This window comes from Nerophis lumbriciformis, linkage group LG18 (genome assembly GCF_033978685.3).
Source record: "Nerophis lumbriciformis linkage group LG18, RoL_Nlum_v2.1, whole genome shotgun sequence".
Lineage (NCBI taxonomy): Eukaryota > Metazoa > Chordata > Actinopteri > Syngnathiformes > Syngnathidae > Nerophis > Nerophis lumbriciformis.
The window spans coordinates 28,145,417-28,167,430 of NC_084565.2; the positions used below are offsets into that span (position 1 = coordinate 28,145,417).

General features: G+C 39.0%; 1 protein-coding gene across 1 annotated transcript in view; it reads right to left on the reverse strand.

Moving 5' to 3' along the window:
- Window positions 1-22,014, reverse strand: part of notch2 (notch receptor 2) — an 89,776-nt gene that overhangs the window by 29,384 nt on the left and 38,378 nt on the right. The window contains exons 3-5 of the mRNA XM_061977942.1: window positions 6,672-6,946; window positions 853-1,060; window positions 641-774 (exon numbers count right to left, since the gene is read on the reverse strand). Of these exons, the coding sequence (XP_061833926.1) occupies window positions 641-774; window positions 853-1,060; window positions 6,672-6,946 (617 nt within the window). The remainder of the gene's footprint in view (window positions 1-640; window positions 775-852; window positions 1,061-6,671; window positions 6,947-22,014) is intronic.

Here is a 22,014-nt window from a genome sequence, read left to right on the forward strand (position 1 = left end):
CATATTCCACAAACAGAAAGAGTTGCTTCAGAACTCCTTGAAGAGGTTATCCCTCGAGGGAGAACTAACGTATTAGTTAACGTAAAAAACAGAAAAATTGAGTAAAAACGTTGTTGTGTATAACTATGTGCATTGAGTTCAGGGTAATGACAGCCTTTACACCACATGTGCATTCACTTCACTGTCATTGAGGGAAAAGTACCACAGAGTCATTTGATAACATAAATCACGTGGTTTCACACACATCATATGCAGAGGCGCATTCGATGTTTCACAGTGATAGCACGATACCATAAATAGAAATTCCAAAAAGTGGCTTTGTGCTATAAAACTAAAATAAAAGTCCTTATTTAAGAAGAAACACACACAAGCTATGCAGAGTACTGCAGCGAGTGAGACTCTTATGTAGACAAACGTCTAGTGTACATAACATTTATGACATAACCCGATAGTGTAGAAAAAGCAGCTGTGTGTTTGTGTGTGGAGTTACTGTGTAACTGTAACAGAGTGAAAGGGCCGTGTGTTTAATACAAAACAGCCAGGAGGATGTGACTGTTTGCACCTCAAACAATACAATGAAACACTTGCAATGCCTGCGGCCGTGCATGTTTCCTCTCTTTCTGGTTGTGTCCTGCATTACCTGGAAGGCAGTGGCAGGAGTAGCTGGTTTCAGAGCTCTGGTGGCAGGTGCCTCCATTCAGACACGGTGAAGGAGAGCAGGGGATGTAGGAGCTCTCGCAGTGTCGGCCAGTGAAGCCAGGGCTGCATGTACACCTGTGGAATGAAGCGGTGTCAGGCAAGGCTACCATTGAAACAGATTTCTTTGTACATCCAAGTGAACTAGATTCTTACTTGTAGGAGCCAGGGGTGTTGACACAAACTCCTTCATTCTGACATATTGAGGGTGTGGCACCGCATTCGTTTGTGTCATTAAAGCAGCGGAAACCTGTGTAACCAGGAGGGCAGTAACACTTGTAGGTACCGCCTGGCAAAGAGCGGCACGATCCACCGTTGCCACAAGGACTCGAGAGGCAGCTGTCCTCGTGCTCACAGCGTGGTCCTGGCAAAGAGAAAGGAAAGCCACCAGAACTATGAATAAATATTTGCCTTTACTGGAAACACTCTGGATCATGGGCTGTATGATCCAGATTTTCAAGTAAACATAGTAATTGAGAAGAAAAACATAACATTTATTTTTATAGTTGCCGGGGATAGGTGTTTACTCAACTGCAGAGAATGAACGACGTTTGCTTTTTCATAACATTTCCTACAAAGCTGCAATAAAATTGTTCGCCCTCTATTGTAAATTATTCAAAATGTACAAACGTTCACTTGCTTCAATTAAAAAAACAAAAACATTGGGAATAGGTGTGATTTTTAAAGTGTTGAGGTTTTTAAAATGTTTTTGTCTTGTTTGGTTTGCTGCTGCTGCAAGTTTAGAAAGTAAGCCAACTTATACAATTTGTAAAACTATTATAATTTTTAATACATTTAAATCTCTAATAGAGAAAAGTTAGATATTTTAATAAATATTGTAATTAGAGATGTCCGATAATCCGATATTTTAAAACTCTTTATTACCGATTCCGATATCAACTGATACCGATATATACAGTTGTGGAATTAACACATTATTTTGTCTAATTGTGTTGTGATGCCACATAGGTGCATTACACAATGTAACAAGATTTTCCAAAATAAATCAACTCAAGTTATGGAAAAAAATGGGGGGAGGGGGGGTATAGGAGGTAGCGGGGGGTGTATATTGTAGCGTCCCGGAAGAGTTAGTGCTGCAAGGGGTTCTGGGTATTTGTTCTATTGTGTTTATGTTGTGTTACGGTGCGGATGTTCTCCCAAAATGTGTTTGTCATTCTTGTTTGGTGTGGGTTTCACAGTGTGGCGCATATTTGTAACAGTGTTAAAGTTGTTTATACGGCCACCCTCAGTGTGACCTGTATGGCTGTTGACCAAGTATGCCTTGCATTCACTTGTGTGTGTGAAAAGCCGTAGATATTATGTGATTGGGCCGGCACGCAAAGGCAAAGGTTTATTGACGCTAGGGCTGGGCAATATATCGATATACTCGATACATAGCGGGTTTGTCTCTGTGCGATAAAGAAAATGAATATATCGTGATATTCGAGTATATGTTCTCACGCAGTTGCTTTTAGCTGCGGGGCATTCAATTGCATGCGTTTCTCACTCTTTCCTGTCTCTCCTTCTCACAGAGACTTAAAACAAGCGCACCTTCTTACGTACGTCACATACTGTCACGTGAGCAACGTCACACGCTCCCGCGGAGCAGACAGGTAGCGACATGGTAACGTTAGCTGTGATGCTAACAGCTAACGGTGTGGTTTGAGTGGTAATATGAGAGAAAGAAGGTGCGAAATCTGGTAACAAATGGAGGAATAATTAATTCCCAAGAAAAACAGCACGGCGTCCATCGTCTGACGGTGGTTTGGCTTCAAGTGGGAATATGTCTTTACATGTCAACATCTCCGTTCGGTGCCACACCAACTAAATGCCGAAGCAACTATTTCCACATCAACACCGTCGGAAATATACTATTTGATATGCAGCTCATTTTTATGTGACACTTATATAAATATCTTGTGTGACATCATGCCCAAACGTGCGCTTTATTTGTTTGAAACTATTGTTGTGGTGTTCTGTACAAAAAGTACACTTTAATTTAGTGTTGTTTTGAAATGTCATCTTAGTGACATCATTCACAAAAGTGAACTTATAACTTGTTTTAAAATGTCTCTGACAATCTTGCACTTTCTGTTTTGAAATGACATGAATGTTTGTGCCACTGCTTAATAACTCTTTAATAAATACACTTTTGGTAAATTGACTTAGTTGTGATTTCCCTCTCTGCATAAAAGTTTAAAATGAGCATATAGCAATGCAGTATGAACAAGAATGTTTTAATGTAGACACATAGAATCATCATACTGCTGTGATTATATGTATCAAGTGTTCATTCAAGGCTAAGGCAAAATATTGTATTGTTGATAATAAAGGTAAATTATTGGTATTGTTCATTATCAATAGCGCTATTTCTATTGGTATATGTATTGATCCATTTGTAGTGTAATAATGCTCATTGTCATTTCTGTATTATTTTTTATTTTTCGCTAACTGCTTATTTGCTATTACTTTTACCATCATATTTGTACATGTCATATTTGCTGATGTCGCTCTATTGTTGTTGTTGTTGTTGTTTGCTGTTGTTGTTTTTGTCTCTCTGTCTAATCCCCCTCTTGTCCCCACAATTTCCCCCTCTGTCTTCTTTTTTTCTCTCTTTTTAGCCCCCCCTGCTCTGGCCCGGCTGCACTAAATGATAATATAAATACATTTAATAAAGTCAAATACAAATAAGGCAACAAGAGAAGTATCCTACACTTCTCTTTTGTAAAGTAAATCTGAACAGCCGACATGGGCATCTACATCAACTATATGATTTGCCTGAGAAGCTGGACAGGACACAAAAAAAAAAAAAAAAAAAATGTATCAAGTGTTCATTCAAGGCTAAGGCAAAATATTGATATATATATCGTGTATCGCTATATGGCCTAAAAATATCGAGATATTAAAAAAAGGCCATATCGCCCAGCCCTAATTGGCGCTCTGTTCTTCTCCCTACGTCCGTGTACCACTCTGTATAGCTGCGTTTTAAAAAGTCAGAAATGTTACTTTTTGAAACCGATACCAATTAATTTCCGATATTACATTTTAAAGCATTTATCGGCCGATAATATCGGCAGTCAGATATTATCGGACATCTCTAATTGTAATTGAATTACATTTCTACAACAAATATATATATTAAATTAAACTTGAGCTTTTTTCCCCCCATCTCCTTTTTTAATCCTTTTTTTTTAACAACTTTTTGTTTAGAAGGTGATGAGACCTCAGCACATACAGCTTTACAGATGCCATGTCTCCTCTGTATTCATTTGTTTTGTATTAAACTCATTAGTGCCGAAATCAGTGAAAACAGCAGAAAACTCAAGTTAAAGTAAGACTGATCTCTAAAAACACCTTATGTACTATACTTCCTGTAAGAAGATCAGGTTTTTGTTGTGGTCGTTGGATTGCTCTGTCTGACATTTGTCTACATTTAAATGATACTGTATATAATATACCTTGTTCAAAATAAATCATGTATGGGAAAACGATACCTAAATAATTAATTGGTTGGTTTATTTCAAACATATATACACTTGCAATATAATATATCACATAATTTACATATTCTCATTCCTCTTTACAACATGTCTGAAAAGGAGTAGGAAGAAGCAAAGCTTTTTTTATCCTAACTCTTTTCCAATTCATAGGAATTACTAATACATAATTCAGTTTCTGTTTTCATGTTTGTCACAATTGACCTCAATATATTTCAAATACAGCAGTTCTCTTCATCAATAGTCGGTTTACATCAAAGAATTCTAAATGAAACAGTTCTTTCAATAACAAATAGTTAGGTCAGTTACAATTCACCTAATGAGTTCAACCATGTCATTTTCAATAAAGTTTAAGACATTTATCAAAATTCCTCTTCCTTGTTCTTTGTGAACACTAGTTTATAGGTTTACGCATTAATACCACAACATGTGGATTGTTATGATCATGGTTGAATTGTTAAAAATGCTTGGTAATTTAATCTGTAATAGTTTTACCTGAATAAATGCCTCTGATATTCTATACATTACATGTTGTTCAAATTAATGGTCTTCATGTCACGCATGATAATGTCTTAACCTTATCTAATTATTAATAAAGGGTAATATTCAGCCAGCTAAACATTCTGTAATTGCAGACCATCAATTAGAACAGGTTATAAAACAATATACACATTATTTCAATCTGCCAGAAAACATTTATCTAGGTAGAAATATCACAGATTACATTACAAAACATCTTTGACAAAATACGATCGTAATGTAAGACGATTTTTCATTTTGTTATGGTACCGTATTTTTCGGATTATAAGTCGCAGTTTTTTTCATAGTTTGGCCGGGAGTGCGATTTATACTCTGGAGCGACTTATGTGTGAAATTATTAACACATTACCGTAAAATATCAAATAATAATATTTATCTCATTCACGTAAGAGACTATCAATCAATCAATCAATGTTTATTTATATAGCCCTAAATCACAAGTGTCTCAAAGGGCTGCACAAGCCACAACGACATCCTCGGTACAAAGCCCACTAGGCGTTTATCAGCAATCGTCACACACACACGTCAACCAATAAAAATTTGGCGGGGGCGGGTCATGGCAGAAGTGCATTGTGAAAAAAAAGATGCTACCTGCTACTACTTCCATAGCTATGAAAATTGATCATTTCAACATTGGCGGTAACTTATAAAAACTGAGAAGGGCTGAACAAAAATGGCACCGAAAAGGAAATCATATACTGCAGGTTACAAGCTGGAAGTAGTGAAATATGCAGCAGAAAACGGCAATCGTCATATAACGTACACTTATTCAGCCTGTTGTTCACTATTCTTTATTTATTTTAAATTGCCTTTCTAATGTGTATTCTTGGTGTTGGATTTTATCAAATAAATTTCCCCCAAAAATGCGACTTATACTCTAGTGCGACTTATATATGTTTTTTTCCTTCTTTATTATGCATTTTTGGCTGGTGCGACTTATACTCCGGAGCGACTTATAATCCGAAAAATACGGTAGTTTGACCGGATGTGACACGTGGAGCTATTATTCTGAAGCCGAAAATGTGTGATTGGTATGAAAAGAGGTGTCTTGACATGTCTCTGACAAGTGACTCTAGACTTCCTGTCTACCGTCTTTTTTCTGTCAAAGTTGTATTCCATCTTACTTAAGCGGTTAGTGTAACAATTTACATTCTATGTTTTCAATGCACTCAACTGTAATCCAAACACGGAAGTGAACCTGCTCCTCCCTGCAAGCGGCAAAGTGCGCCAGCAAGCAGTTGCTGCAGTGATGTAGTCTCATGGCGATCAAAAATAAAATGGTCTCGTCTTGTCGGGAGAACGACTTGCCATGGCTTTGGACATTTGATTTCCCTTAAGTCTCCTTTTTTTGTGCATTTCTGCTTGCTATTTTGGCTCAACAGTAACTAAACACTATTACATTTCCCTACGCTATGGAATAGGCCGAGAGTCAAAAAGGAGTAAGGCACACACGTGCTAAATTGTATTTATTTTAGTGTGTCTTGTTGAGATGTCGGGTAGCGGAAATCATCAGTATCGGTTTCAAAAAGTAAAATGTATGACTTTTTAAAACGCCGCTGTACGTAGTGGTACACAGACGTAGGGCGAAGTACAGAGCGCCAATAAACCTTAAAGGCACTGCCTTTGCGTGCCGGCCCAATCACATTACCTACGGCTTTTCACACACAAAGTGAATGCAAGGCATTCTTGGTCAACAGCCATACAGGTCACACTGAGGGTGGCCGTATAAACAACTTTAACACTGTTACAAATATGCGCCACACTGTGAACACACACCAAACAAGAATGACAAACACATTTCGGGAGAACATCCGCACCGTAACACAACATTTTTATAAAACAAACCAATTCATGCCTTCATTGTAGCATTTTTAGGAAATGTAGTGGTGCATTGAAGTGGATGAAAGAACAAAAGCAAAACAACTGCAGGTCTCTCACCTGTCCATCCTCTGGCACAGTTGCAAGTGTATTTGTCGAGGGGCAGTAAGTGGCAGACGCCCTTGTTGGCACAAGGGTTGTTGGGGTAGCACGTGGAGTTCTGAGGAATGTGGCAATGCTGCCCGATGAAGCCAAGCGGGCACATGCAGGTGGCGCTGCCGGGTACAGGTATGCCAGCTAGCATGGACACGGAGCAATTCCCACCATTCAGGCAGAAGCCGGGATGGCAGGGCTCCTTATGTTGGCAATATTCACCCAGGAAGCCTGGTGCACATCTGTGGAGTGATACAAACAGCTTATCAACATACATATCCAACATCACCGGAATATGTGGTCGCACATAGCAGGGGTCTGTCAATTTAAGGACAATTAAATGCGCTGGTAAGATGGAAATGATTATAAATACATGAATACCAAGTTTTTTTGCTCTGACAAGAATAAGGGGAAGCTGAGCTTGGTGAAAGGTTAAGCTAAGGTCGGTCATGTTGAAGAAGAAGTTGAAAAGCAGAAGGATGTGAGATGGAGGTATTTGGAAGTTGTTGACTGAGACCTGGTAGAAGCAATTAGCTTTAAACAACATTCGTGTTGCAGACGGTTCGAGCCAGAAGCAAAATAGTCTAGCCCAAAGTCACTGGAGTGCTCTGCATGTAGCCACAGACAGCCACTCCTGCTTAGGCCACTCCCACCACGACACGCTGCCTCTTCCATCCAAAACCATCGCAGCTAAAAGCGTGTTGTACAGTGCTATTTGCCAAGTGTCCGTCTGGATCCTGACGTTCAAATGCCTACCACATCAGATGATGGGGGTATGCCCAATGCCACTTTAACCGGTGCAGTTTTTTTCAGTTTCCATATAGATATTACATTGTGGGTACCGCAAAATGTTGCATTGCAGAGCGTTCAAAGAAAGCCATGGTGAAAGACCACTCTATCATTTTATGACCACACTTGGGCTCTGAATTCTGCGCACTGCAACAAAGTGTCTCTGTTCATTCCCCTCGCTGTGCTTAGTCATCACCACCCAATGATTTTTTGGGGGGTCTTTTCTTTTTCAGTAAGAAAAATACAAGATTGCACAACACTGAAGTGTGTTAGGCACAATGTTCCCTTTACAAGCATCCATTAAGCTGCTTTTTCTTAGTGGTTTCTATTTTCTCACACCACTTCTGCTTGTCTGTAATCAGTACCAAGTGTGTTAACAAGTATACAACAATAATGTAATTTGTAGAAAGCACGGCTTAGCATTGTTGCATTGTGTATAGGCACATGGCGGACATGCTGTCTTGGGACTGTGGGGCGATGGAGCAAAGCTGCCACTTTCTACAATGGCCTCCTGTCTCCCATGATGGGCTCAGTTAACATAACTGGAAAGTGAACATAAAAACATACACCAGACCAGAAGAATGATAATAGTCGAGATTGACGAAGAAACTATAATAACAGAAAAATAGAGAGTCCAATAACTACGATTTACTACTCATTCCAAAAATTTACCAAGATCCGTTAATTAGAAATGGACACCTGACCTCCTTCCTGCTTCCACAACAGCATATCTGCAAAGAAACACCCTCCCACACATACAAAACAAACATCTAATAATGTCCCTCACTAAGCTAAACAAAAACACAGCCTAGTCAAGAAATCATAACAAGAAGATGGCCTTTCGGACAATTAGGAATGCTCTTTTTTCCCCCCTGTCACCATAATCCTTCTCTCCTTCCTTGCAGAGTAATGACAGGGCCCTCGCTGCCCTGTGACACACAACACTTTAGCCACACACACAAAAAGCAGGCGTTAATGTGAGGTTTACATTTCACTGGTGTTCCATTTCAAACACTACTAAAACAAAGGCAAATTGAAAACATATTTACTAAGTGGCAAGTAAGTAAAAAACATTTAAAAAAACAAAAAACTTTGGCCGTAAATTAGAGATGTCCGATAATATCGGCAGTCCGATATTATCGGCCGATAAATGCTTTAAAATGTAATATCGGAAATAATCGGTAACGGTTTCAAAAAGTAAAATTTATGACTTTTAAAAACGCCACTGTATGGAGTGGTACACGGACGTCGGGAGAAGTACAGAGCGCCAATAAACCTTAAAGGCACTGCCTTTGCGTGCCGACCCAATCACATAATATCTACGGCTTTTCACACACACAAGTGAATGCAAACCATACTTGGTCAACAGCCATACAGGTCACACTAAGGGTGGCCGTATAAACAACTTTAACACTGTTTCAAATATGCGCCACACTGTGAACCCACACCAAACAAGAATGACAAACACATTTCGGGAGAAAATCCGCACCGTAACACAATATAAACACAACAGGACAAATAATACCCATCCCTAATAATGAGTGGTCAGTTCATTTTATTAAATTCAAGCCTTTATTGTCAGCATATGATAAAAAAAACTGAGTTAACGCTGGACACTACTGCTATTACAAAAATTGGTTCTGTATGTATGTCTTGCAATATTGGTTTGGTTTTTATTCACTTGGAACATGCATGCAATGTTATGTTGGAGTACATCCCATGTTCACAGCTATACAATTCAACATGACTGAAAAGGAAAAAGAAGAACTATTTCCTATTTAATCCGACCAACTCTCTGTATCAAAGTAATCATTAATAAATGTGTTCACTTCCCACACAAAAACTTAGGACATGGGCGTGACCCCGGGCATAACCACAAGATGAGGCCAGACGCACGCATCCCACCCCAAACTCTCAAACGTGTATGCTTGTAGATAAATGACTATGTGGTCAAAAAAGGCTGTTTTCTTTTAGACTTTCTCAAGCAATCCAAATCATTATTTAAGCATAATGACTTTTCAAATATACAGCCCCGGCTATAATTACAGCTTATTCTGAAGAGGCATTAAAGAGTACCAATATGAAGTGCGTTGCCTGCATCCTTGCTCCTCTGATCAAATAGCAAACGTTGGGTCCTTTAATTAGCACATGTGGCAGCAGAGGCCACTCTAGCTACTGAAAAACCTACAACCGTCTTTGTGGCAGATGCGGGGAAAGATGCATATCTTTTCATTTTTCAACAGCGATATTACAATCGTAGAACCAAATGCCATAGCGTCAGGAAACGATAACACCCTGTCTTTCAGGTTCCGGCGCCAGACAGAGAGCTCTTTCTAAGTATCGCTCCAGCCCATGGCAAACAGACAAGGCTGTGCATGATTCACATCATTGTCAGGGAGTGGTGTCACTAGAGAGGAAGTATTCGGTCAATGAATGTAGCATATGGAGCAGTGTGTCGTTACTGCACAATGTTTGTTTCTCCACAAATAAACACCACTAAACGTGAGCTGTACTTTCATGTACAGTTTGTGCAACTCACTGACTTGTCCATCTATAGGATTCTTTGTCATGGATCTGTGAATGCTTTAATATTTTTTCTTCTCTTTTCACCTCTTCTCGTGCAGCTTTCTGCAGTCTTTCTTTTTACCTCTTTCTCACTCCTCCACCTCACATTTTTATCCCACTCAAGGTGTCAGGTTTCTACAGCTGGTTCACATTAGCTCTCCCATCTCGCGCACACAATCCTCCCTTCCCCTCTACCTCATGCTGACCTCTGCTGTCCTGGCTGGCTGGCTATTGGACTTTAATGAGCACACAGGGTTGGGCTGAATCTCACATGTACAATCACCCCCATTTTTAATCCATTTACTAGGCTAAATCAATCTTGTGTCCCCTCCACCTCTCCTTTGTGCCGATTACCACAGGTCACCTCTCCAGAGTTCAGCCCTCAACTCTAGACGTTCCAGTCCCCGTAATCTAGTCTCAATGAAGCCTAATAACTCCAGCGTGCTTTCCCCCCTGCGGCAATCACAGGAAGGCAGTGTGAGTGCAAGAAGTGTGTGTATAAACCATCTCACGTTTCAAACCACGAACGTGTCTCCGGCATGACTAAAGCCTGTTCCGTGCATTATTGCTCTGTATGTGCATGTTTGGACATATAGTATGTCAGTGGGTTCATGCCTATGCACAAACAAAACGGCGGCTTTGGCAGCAAAAGGATGGAACACACTTGTGTATTAAACATGCCAATGTATTTATTTCCTAAGAATGAAGGAAATGAAATAAAGACACAGAACTACCAAGAATCAGATGGGAAAAAAATCATGCAGTAAAAGCTGGAAGCCACGCAGTCTTACTGAAAAAACTGAGTATGAAGTTGAAAGTAGGCGGAGTGTCGAGTCGTGCAGTAAAATCTCAGACTTTTTAGTGACGTGGTTCAAAAAGACTGTACATAATAAACTGCGGTAGGCAACTATAGTATATCGGTGAGTCATTATCTTGACTTAGTGGTTGTAATGAGACCTAACTTTAGCTCTTCAAACATAACCAACAGTCCTTTTCATTACTTAACCAAAAACATGGCTGGAATAAACGCTGTAACTGTCAATAATGTAATTCCCATTTGTTATGGCCCATCGAGCTGAAATCAAATAGAATTCCCTATGTGGCTCTTGATGCAGTTTGTTTTTTATGTAGTTGTTAATCCTCAAGCAAGATTGACGAGATTGGATGACCACATGTTAAAAGCAAAATAAACACCAATGTGGACTGCTTAGTTTATGTCAAGATAAAAACTACGAATACCCTTTGAGGTCTTTAACATAGCTTTTGTCAACAATTTAAATTTCAGTAGTGTACTGGAAGTGTGTTGACAAAATCTAGTCTTGATGCTGGAATTTCATTTTAAGGGCTTTTAGTAACGCCTACTGGGAACAAGGCATTTTGAGTATGTTTAATGCTAATAAGCTGTTCCTAACTTACAGCTTCCATATCTGCAGCTGACTGACAGATCATTTGCAGAGCTCCAAAAAAATTTTTCAGATGTGTAGCAAAGCCTTTTTTGTTTTGTTTTTGTGGAGCACACAAGTGGGGGAGATGATATTATTCTCAAGTTTAGTCCTAAAAAAAATGCCTAAGGAATATTACATATTACACAACTACTGTTAGAACATATTAAACTGGAAAAGCACTCGGAGAGTGTCGACTTCCACCAGGCCCCATCTCCCAATAGCAAAAATTCCTTTTAAAAAATGCTAAAACCAGACGGTGATCAGGATAAAACCTGCTCAGTGGCCTTGTGGTTAGAGTGTCCGCCCTGAGATCGGTAGGTCGTGAGTTCAAACCCCGGCCGAGTCATACCAAAGACTATAAAAATGGGACCTATTGCCTCCCTGCTTGGCACTCAGCATCAAGGGTTGGGGTTAAATCACCAAAATGATTATCTATCTATTCACAAACTTTTGAAGTCTTTTGGTGTCATCAATAGATAGGTTGATTGGCAACACTAAATTGGCCCTAGTGTGTGAATGTTGTCTGTCTATCTCTGTTGGCCCTGCAATGAGGTGGAGACTTGTCCAGGGTGTACCCCGCCTTCCGCCCGATTGTAGCTGAGATAGGCTCCAGCGCCCCCGAAGGGAATAAGCGGTAGAAAATGGATGGATGGATGGATAATAGCGTTAATACAGAGGCAACGTGTTTTTCCACTCTACTGGTACTTTGATGATGTATTACGAGTAGGGATGCAACAATTAACCGGTTCACTAATAACCGTGATTAAAATCGTCACGGCCATTTATAAACAAAGGCTCCACAAGACTGTTTGTTTCAGTCCTCCTCACTCATTATGCTGATACCTTGACGGAACAAAAACAAAATTATACCAGCGGTGCACGCCTGTATATACAGTATACAAGCCTATCTATCGAAAGAGACGCTAGCATTCTACAATAGCTTAAAAATGGCAGCAGCGGACTATTCCCACCCAAAAGTTGAAGTTGGCAGATAGTTGAATATTTCAGGTGCTTCAAAATGACCAGGGAGTCATTGAAAATGATGGCTCACCCATTTGCAGAACCCGCCAAAAGAAAGTTGCGGCTTAAGGGTCTAATCTGTCCAATATGGTCCAGCATTAGTGGTATCACCACTAAGCTTTACATGCCAAAGTAAAGGTAAGCCATACAATCTCAGTTAAATTATGTTGGTTGCAAGTTACTTTATGGAGAATTGAGTTAAATATAACGGTGTCACTTAAAATTGGTAGCTTAGCGTTGATACAGTTCAGTGTAAACATACCGCAACAGGTACTCCTGTCAAGTGCATCATTCAGTGACTATTTAATGTTAGAGATTGCGTCTTTCTTCTGTGTTGAATAAACCATAGGCATTGTAAGTTAATACAGCAAGTATAAAACACTAACATAACATCAGGGAGCTTGTAGAATAACAGCACTATACCATGGGATCTAATTATGTGCATTCTATGAGTAACATTTTACCCTGGGGTATTAATAAAGTTTTAGTCTTATAATAATAATGAAAGAATTAATTCATTTAGTATTAATAATACTATTATATACTGTTATTTTAATACTTTTTGATTACTCTTATTTCCAACAGTATTAAATAACATCAAAATCTCGAAGTAAAATGTGATTTTGTACATTTTTGTTGTGGAATCAATCAATGTATAATGAGTTACAATTGTGAAATCGTGATTATTACTCAGACTATTATCGTACAGTCAAAATCCATAATCGTTGCGTCTCTAATTACAAATAAAGATAGATTAAAACTTTAAATGTAGGGGTGTAACGGTACGTGTATTTGTATTGAACCGTTTCGGTACGGGGGTTTCGGTTCGGTTCGGAGGTGTACCGAACGAGTTTCCACACGAATATATTAAGTAGCCAAAAGCTAAAGTCTAAACAAGCTGCTCCGCGTTCTGCCTATGTCTCTGTCACTACTCTACACAGCACCCAGCATTGTCCCACCCACACAACCATCTGATTGGTTACACATGGAGCGGTAACAGCCAATCAGCAGTGCATATTCAGAGCGGTAACAACCAATCAGCAGTGCGTATTCAGAGCGCATGGAATCAGTGCTCCAGCGTCGAGCAAGTAGGTGTTTAGCAGGTGAGCATCAGGCAGCGGACTCTCCCCAAATTATAATAAACATCTCCCAGTCAACTACTAGTAACATCACTATGAGCCTGTTGACGTTCTATAAACCTAAACGGCAGCTCAGCACGCTCGCAGTCCTGGCTTGAGGTGAAGGCTAATTAGCTTTTAGCATAACGTTAGCTCATTTTGCGGTGTGTGTGTGTGTGTGTGTGTGTGTGTGTGTGTGTGTGTGTGTGTGTGTGTGTGTGTGTGTGTGTGTGTGTGTGTGTGTGTGTGTGTGTGTGTGTTATGGACAGCAAAGCCCTGTCTGTCTGTTATTTCACTTTACCTTTTTCTGTGTTGATTGAGCTCTGTTGAAGCAGCAAAAAAATGACATTATGTTAAATGAAGAGTTTCTGTCTTTGATAGTTGATAATAATAATAATGTAACTGCATCATTAAGCCTACATGAACTCCATGGTGTTCAGGGATGAATAGTCTCTCCTATTGCTATTGTACTATTTTTTCAGCTATAGTTACATTAATCATTAGTAATGGAGCAACCTAGTTTTGAATGGCAGGGTCCCTGCTATCACATGTTGATAAAAATATAACATTTACATAATAAAAATCAACTACAGGCTTCCCAAATGCTGTAATAAATTAAGCATGATGAGTTGACTTGAAACTGTTTAATGTTGCACTTTTTATATGTAGAAGAAAAGTGTTGTCATTTTATTTAATCTGAGCAACAACTTGAGGCAGTTTAATGTTGATTAACGTGGGCAGAATTATTATAGTGTTCCCAATGTTAAAAGGATAAAGCCATTGTTTACAAATTTGGTAAATAAATAACCAAAAAATTTATATTTTGTTGTTTTCTTACTGTACCGAAAATGAACTGCACCGTGACCTCTAAACCGAGGTACGTACCGAACCAAAATTTTTGTGTACCGTTACACCCCTATTTAAATGTGTAACACTATACTAGCAATGTTATCAGTGACAGCACCAACTTTATGGTGTGTGGGTTTATGTAGGCTGGTTGCTACATTCCACACAGTTTTGCAAGTCTTCCTCTTAGGTAGGGCTGCACAATTAATCGTATTTTCATCTCGATTTTGACTTCTCACGATGATAAAAATACTATAAATCGGAAAAAAAAAAAGATGCATGCAAATTGCTGAACTTGTAAAGGTGAAACGGATCAAAGAGTGTTGGAGTGAAAAAAAAAAACAAGTTTTCAAGAAGTTTAAGATCTCACCATCGCTGCTACTATTTATTTGACACAGTGCTAGTTTGCCCAATCATTAATCAATAAACAACAAAAAAGTAAGGCCGTATGATTTCCGCGTTAACGTAACCGCAGACGAAATCCCAGAACTGACAAATAAAACGGAATACACTTCTAAATGCATAATATAACGGAAATTGACACCAACGCATGAAATGTTGTCATTACGAGGAGAAGGAACATTTGTTTAGGAAAATAATGTGTCTGGGACAGCTCATTTATTCCCGAAACTCTCAACCGAACTAAACAATGAAGAGACGAACACTTGAAACAGTGTCTAAACTACAAAGCTGAAGCTAGCAAGAACAATCCATACAATCACAACACATCTCATCTGCTAGTGTTGCTGTGAATGACATCAATATACAAACAGGACAGCAATCAAAACTTGAGTCTCTCTTTTTATTCTTTTTAAGTCAAGTATCCTCAACGCTCATCAAGCTCAGAACAACAACACACTTCCCCCCTTCACAATAACAGCACTGAGTGCAACATCCGGTCTAACTGTGCTAATAGAATAAATGTTAAAAAAAAAATACTTTACACAAGCATAATGTAATTTAAGCACTTATTGATACATTTACAAAATGATTATGCTTTGACTTAAAATTGTCCAAAGATATGTTGCACCAACAAATGTGACAATTTTTGCATTCAAGTAACAAACACTTTATTAAATTTTATTCATGACACAAAAAGCACACACACATAGGCGCCGATCTACATTTCTGCCAGTGGGGGCTCGGTGTGTGTGTATTAAAAGAAAAATGACGTTCAGCGAAGTTAATATCCCACATGATTTGTGGCTTTATTATTTTGTAAAACAAACCAAACTCGCCACAAAATTAACTACAACAAGATTTGATTTTTTTTAAATTATTTTAAAGATTGAAAGTTGCCATCAATCCCACGTGGGTGCTCAGCATTGTCCGTGGGTGCTCGGGCCCAGAAGCACCCACGGGATCGGCGCCTATGCACACACACACACACACACACACACACACACACACACACACACACACTCACTCTAATGTGGTAAAATAAGCGGAAAAGGTAAAAAACGGAATAAATATTTATTTTTTTCGGGAAAAACTAATTGTTATTGTTTTTTCATATTGCTATTGTTATTTTGATTTATTGTTGTTACTATTATTATTATTATTGTTTATTTGTTACTAATTTATATTTGGTTGTTCTTTGAAATTATATTTCATGTTAAGTTTTGGTGGTATAATAAATACTCATGTTTTTAAATTAATGTGTTATTATATTGTTATTATATATTATATTATATAAAATTAATTAATTAATTGTGTTATTAATCGTGATTTCAATATCACTCAAAATAGTTGTGATTTTGTTTTTTCCCATAATTGTCAGGCTATATTCTTATGCCATGTCTACACAAACATGGATACTTCAAAAACTTTTCTGTGTTTTAGCCTCTTGTCCACCCCCATATGTGAAGTGAAGTGAATTATTTTTATATTAGCTTTTTCTCTAGTGACTCAAAGCGCTTTACATTGACAAAGCCATTATCTACATTTAAGCTACATTTACACTAGTGTGGGTGGCACTGGGAGAAAGGTGGGTGAAGTGTCTTGCCCAAGGACACAACAGCAGTGACTAGGATGGTGGAAGCTAGATTCAAACCAGGAACCCTCGAATTTCTGGCCGGCCGCTACCATCTGAGCCACGCTGACCCTGATACATATACGTTTGTATTTTAAAACAAATATAAGTCTTTTGAAAACTCAACCGCAGTGGAGAGTTTGGGTAAAGGACGGGTAAAACAAAGTTTTGGGTTGTCCAATCAGATTATGGACAAAATGTCCATCTTCAACAAGTAAAATGACAAACAACACTGGCTTACTGAGAGAATTTATCGTATGTTTAAGCGAAACGTACTGCGACTTTTGCTCTACATTGACCTACAAAGTGTCAATATGGGCTTCAAATGACGCTGCTTTTCCACTCTGCAATAGTTAACGCACTCCCGTCAGCGCAAATGGCAGCAGTTTAAGGCAAGCCCCGGTTGGACCTCAGGTTGACAATGTTGACAAGCAAGTTGATATTTTGGAAGAACGGCATGAGAATTTCCGCATGTCAACGATGTCATTATTGAGTTTGACTGAGCTTTTTCGCCCACCCACACATTAACGGGCTGAAAACTGTCATGAGATCGCCGTCAATGTTGTTAAAAAATGTGTCTGTACACATTACTATTTAGCAGTTGAAGGGGGACTACGTAAGACGGCAAAAATGTGTCAAGAATAGCACAGCGAGTATACAAAGGCATGGACTATGAACTATATTAGGGCTGCAACAACTAATCGATTAAATCAATTAAAATCGATTATAAAAATATTTGGCGATTAATTTAGTCATCGAATCGTTGGATCTATGCTATGCGCATGCACAGAAGCTACTTTTTTTTTTCTTTTTTTTTTAAATAAACCTTTATTTATAAACTGCAACATTTAAAAACAGCTGAGAAACAATAATAAAAATAAGTATGGTGCCAGTATGCTGGGTTTTTTTTCCAATAAAATACTGGAAAGGATAGAAATGTAGTTCGTCTCCTTTATCCGATTATTAATCGATTGATCAAAGTAATAATCGACAGATTAATCGATGATCGAGTTAGTTGTTAGTTGCAGCCCTAAACTATATACATAAAACTAGCAGTTACCGAGTCCAATGTAGAGCAACTTAGGCCTTGTTCACACTGCAGGTCAATATAAATCGGATAAGTATGAGATGCGACGGCAGTGTGAACGATCCCTCACTCCGGTCGCATGCGTCCGACATGAACGTCATCAAAAAGCAAGAAGATTCATAATTCTTTGCCAAAATAGACGGTGACGATATGTTTAGTAACTCACGTTAAAGGGGAACATTATCACAATTTCAGAAGGGTTAAAACCATTACAAATCAGTTCCCAGTGGCTTATTTTATTTTAAATGTTTATATGCGATTCAACAGATTACGCATGTATTGAAACGGATGGTTGTAGTGTGAAGGCAGGTAGTGAAAACGAAATTGAAGAAGAAACTGAAGCTATTGAGCCATATCGGTTTGAACCGTATGCAAGCGAAACCGACGAAAACGACACGACAGCCAGCGACACGGGAGAAAGCGAGGACGAATTCGGCGATCGCCTTCTAACCAACGATTGGTATGTGTTTGTTTGGCATTAAAGGAAACTAACAACTATGAACTAGGTTCACAGCATATGAAATACATTTGGCAACAACATGCACTTTGAGAGTGCAGACAGCCCAATTTTCATCAATTAATATATTCTGTAGACATACCCTCATCCGCTCTCTTTTCCTGAAAGCTGATCTGTCCAGTTTTGAGTTGATGTCAGCAGGCCAGGGAAGCTAGGGTCGATATTCTTCTCTTGATCATTTTCGGTGGCATAAGGGACGGTGTGAGCCAAGACATCCAGGGGGTTTAGCTCGCTCGTCTGCGGGAACAAACTGCCGCCATTGCTTGCCGTGCTACCGAGGTCCTTTGTCCCTGAATTGCTCACACACTCCGGCAGATTCAATGGGGGTCTGGCGGCAGATTTCTTTGACTTTATCGTTGGAAATGCATCTGCTTTGAGTGTCGCAGGATATCCACACATTCTTGCCATCTCTGTCGTAGCATAGCTTTCGTCGGTAAAGTTTGCGGAACAAACCTTCGCATCTTTGGGCCACTGGTGCAACTTGAATCCGTCCCTGTTCGTGTTGTTACACCCTCCGACAACACACCGACGAGGCATGATGTCTCCAAGGTACGGAAAACAGTTGAAAAAACGGAAAATAACAGAGCTGATTTGACTCAGTGTTTGTAATGTGTTTGAGAAAATGGCGGATTGCTTCCCGATGTGAGTTCGGAAATCGGTTAAAAAAATATATGGTCTTTTTTCTGCAACATCAAGGTATATATTGACGCTTACATAGGTCTGGTGATAATGTTCCCCTTTAATGTTTTACCACTCCTGTCTAAGACTGCTCGCCCCACACGCTCTTCGGAGCAGACGTGGAAGTAAAAATGTCCAGCAAACTGCAAGAACCAAAATGCTTGTCCTCTTCCTTCTCAATCGTCTACACGCAATATGTCAGTGCAGAAAATGTTGACTTTGATTGCACAAACCTCTTGAAATTACCACAAATGCACCAGGACTGAGGCCAACCAGAATTGAAGCCATGTTTACTTGCGTGGACAACAGGGTGTCATGTTTGCATGTAGGTCAGATTGTGTTCACATTAGATCTCGTAGTTTTTTTGTAATGTGAACAACTACAAAAAAAAGATCAGATTTGACATATACCGGTAACCGGAATTGGACATCTGACCCTGCAGTGAAAACATAGCCTAAAAGTACATGTGGATAGGAGAAGCAAGTTGCCTCTATATTGAAGCTATTATCCCATCAACAACAATGCTAATCAAGCACAGTTTGTGAGAGCCAACAACGATTACAACCATTGTGATCCAGAACCTTATATTTTTGATTACGAACACAAAGCGGATGAGCCGTATGTTTTAGAAGCCGATTGCTAAACGGATGCAGCTTTGTTGTAACACTGTAGCATCAGCAGCACTGCTAGGTGCTAAACATACAAACTAACCATAATAAACCATAATAAAACAAACACTTACTGTACAAGTTCCCCTCTCGATTGGATGCCAACCGACAGGATGCTCACATAATTCCGTTCAGATGAAGATTCAATGGCAATCCTCAAAGAGGCTTAAAATATATAAATACACATACACATACTGAATATACATACACACACATATATAAACGTATATGTACACATATATACGTCAAGGTTTCTCCTTAATGTAATTGCATTTTCATTACCGCCACACCTTGTTTTTTGTTTTTTTACTTGAAAAGAAATTCAAAGTAATATAATATGTTGCAGCCTCCAGCAGAAATCACAGAAAGTTTGACGCTATTGTTTAACTTTTATTACCAATCTTATGATAACAATCGGCGTAATTCCAACAGGTGTTACCTCCGGTGCAAACACTTTCGCTTCCCCAGGCACACAACAGCACTTCCTCATTCTCCACCAATCACCTTTCAGGCACGGACGGTGTTTGTAAACATGAGAAAAATGTAATCCATACCACACAAACACAAAGCATTAACGCCACCCAGCTGGTGGTTACAGTATGAATCGAGATGTATAGCCTATTTTTCGCGAGCTATTGACAAGTGATGTACCGAAAATTCGACCATCAAAAAAAGACTGCAGAAAACTACGCTGCCGGAACCGGATGTATACAAAACCCACGCCATTGTCTGGACCATTGTCAGCGGGTCTGCAATGTGGACGTAATTTTAATATATTGCGGCCTGCGATCTACAAAATGTGCAAATATTAAGAGGACAGTGCGGCTTTTAAAGAGAGAAAGTCCAACCTGAGCAACAGCGCGAAACAAGTGTGACGTCATGATCACTGCAGCTCGCCTCTTTCGCCAGGGACATCCAGGGACAGAAGTAGTCTCTAAACACGAGTACATTCTATAATAACACCAGAAGAAGATGCTAGATTTGTTGCTAGTTGCTTTTATTAAGTCATTACAAATCTGTAAACACTTCATGAATCAATCAAAGTTTATTTATATAACCCTTAATCACAAATGTCTATGGGCGGCACAAGCCACAACGACTTGAAAAAATCTCAACAAAGTACATTGTACAATAAGCAGCAACAATTGAAGATAAGGCAAAACGATAACAAAATATATGTTAATACTAATCAATAGTAACAGATTTGTTTTTAAATGTATACATTTTTTTAGCCTTTTTAAAGAAAATCATGTCATCATAACAACATTCTGCAAATTACTTGAAGGCGTCACGGTGACCACGCCCCCACCACCACAGGTATTTTGGCAGTCTAGGGGAAACCCTGTACGTATATATACACTAGGGTTGCAACGATATACAAAATTCACGATTCGGTTCAATACTTTAGTGTCATAGTTCGATATTTTTTCGATACAAAAAAAGAGAAATTTCCATGCCTTTTTCACTTGTAGTTTATTAAAATTTATCATAATTTCTGTCGAAACTCAAAAGTACAGTTTTCAAATTAAATTGAATGTATCTGGTGCAGCTATACCTGCCCCGTTTTCTACTGTGCATACTTAGCACCATATAAAACAAAAACAGCACCTTGTAAAAAAAAATATAATAATAAATAAATGAATCTGATCAATCCCCCATCTTCTGTGGTGTATTCTTAGCAGCTGAGTAACAGCGGGTGATATACCGAAACTGCTGTCTCTAATTGGGCTTTTGTCTTGTTGTACAAAGCAGGAACTACGGTATCGGTGAAATAGGTTCGTGAAGGAAACTTGTAACAGGACTCAAGCATTCGCAGCTATTTTCCACAACAGAAAAAGGGTCGCATGTCAACAGCAATAACAGTAGCAATCGCCTGATCGATTTATTTTTCCCTCTTTGAATCTCTAAATGCCCCGGGTAAAGTTTGTACCCTCTGTGTTGTCGCCCTTGTTTTTGTTTGGTTCGCATCGGGGATATGTCGGCGTAAATGTGTTGTCATGTTTGTTGTATTTCCACTGTCGTTGTGAGACACCTGCTACATACCGTTGTATTTTTGTCCACGACACGCTTGCCATCAGGGTCATACTTGACACAAAAAACAATGTAGTTCCACATGCCAGATCTGAATAATGATAGTATATTTTATTATTATATTGTATTCATCCTTCAGTGTTACCATGCAAATGTGACACTCTGTGCCCATTTTTTTGTTGCATAAATTGTTTTTTATGTCTGTACAGCACTTTCGCCAACTGGGGTTGTTTTTAAATGTGCTATATGAATAAATAAACTGAACTGAACTGAACTGGAGGATCTTCGATTTCAGGTATATTTGAGGCATTAGCCATGTTGCAACGAGCCATACTATGGAAGCTATAGCTTGCATTTAGCTTCTGTCTCAGCAGCTTGTTTGGGTCTGAATGAATGTAGGAGGCGTAAACTTGACTATGCTGCCTAAGTAGTCGAGCGCAGATCCACTGAGCTTTTAGCACAGAGCGTATCATCAGAAGTTGAAAAACCTAACCGAAACCACTCTATCTCATAT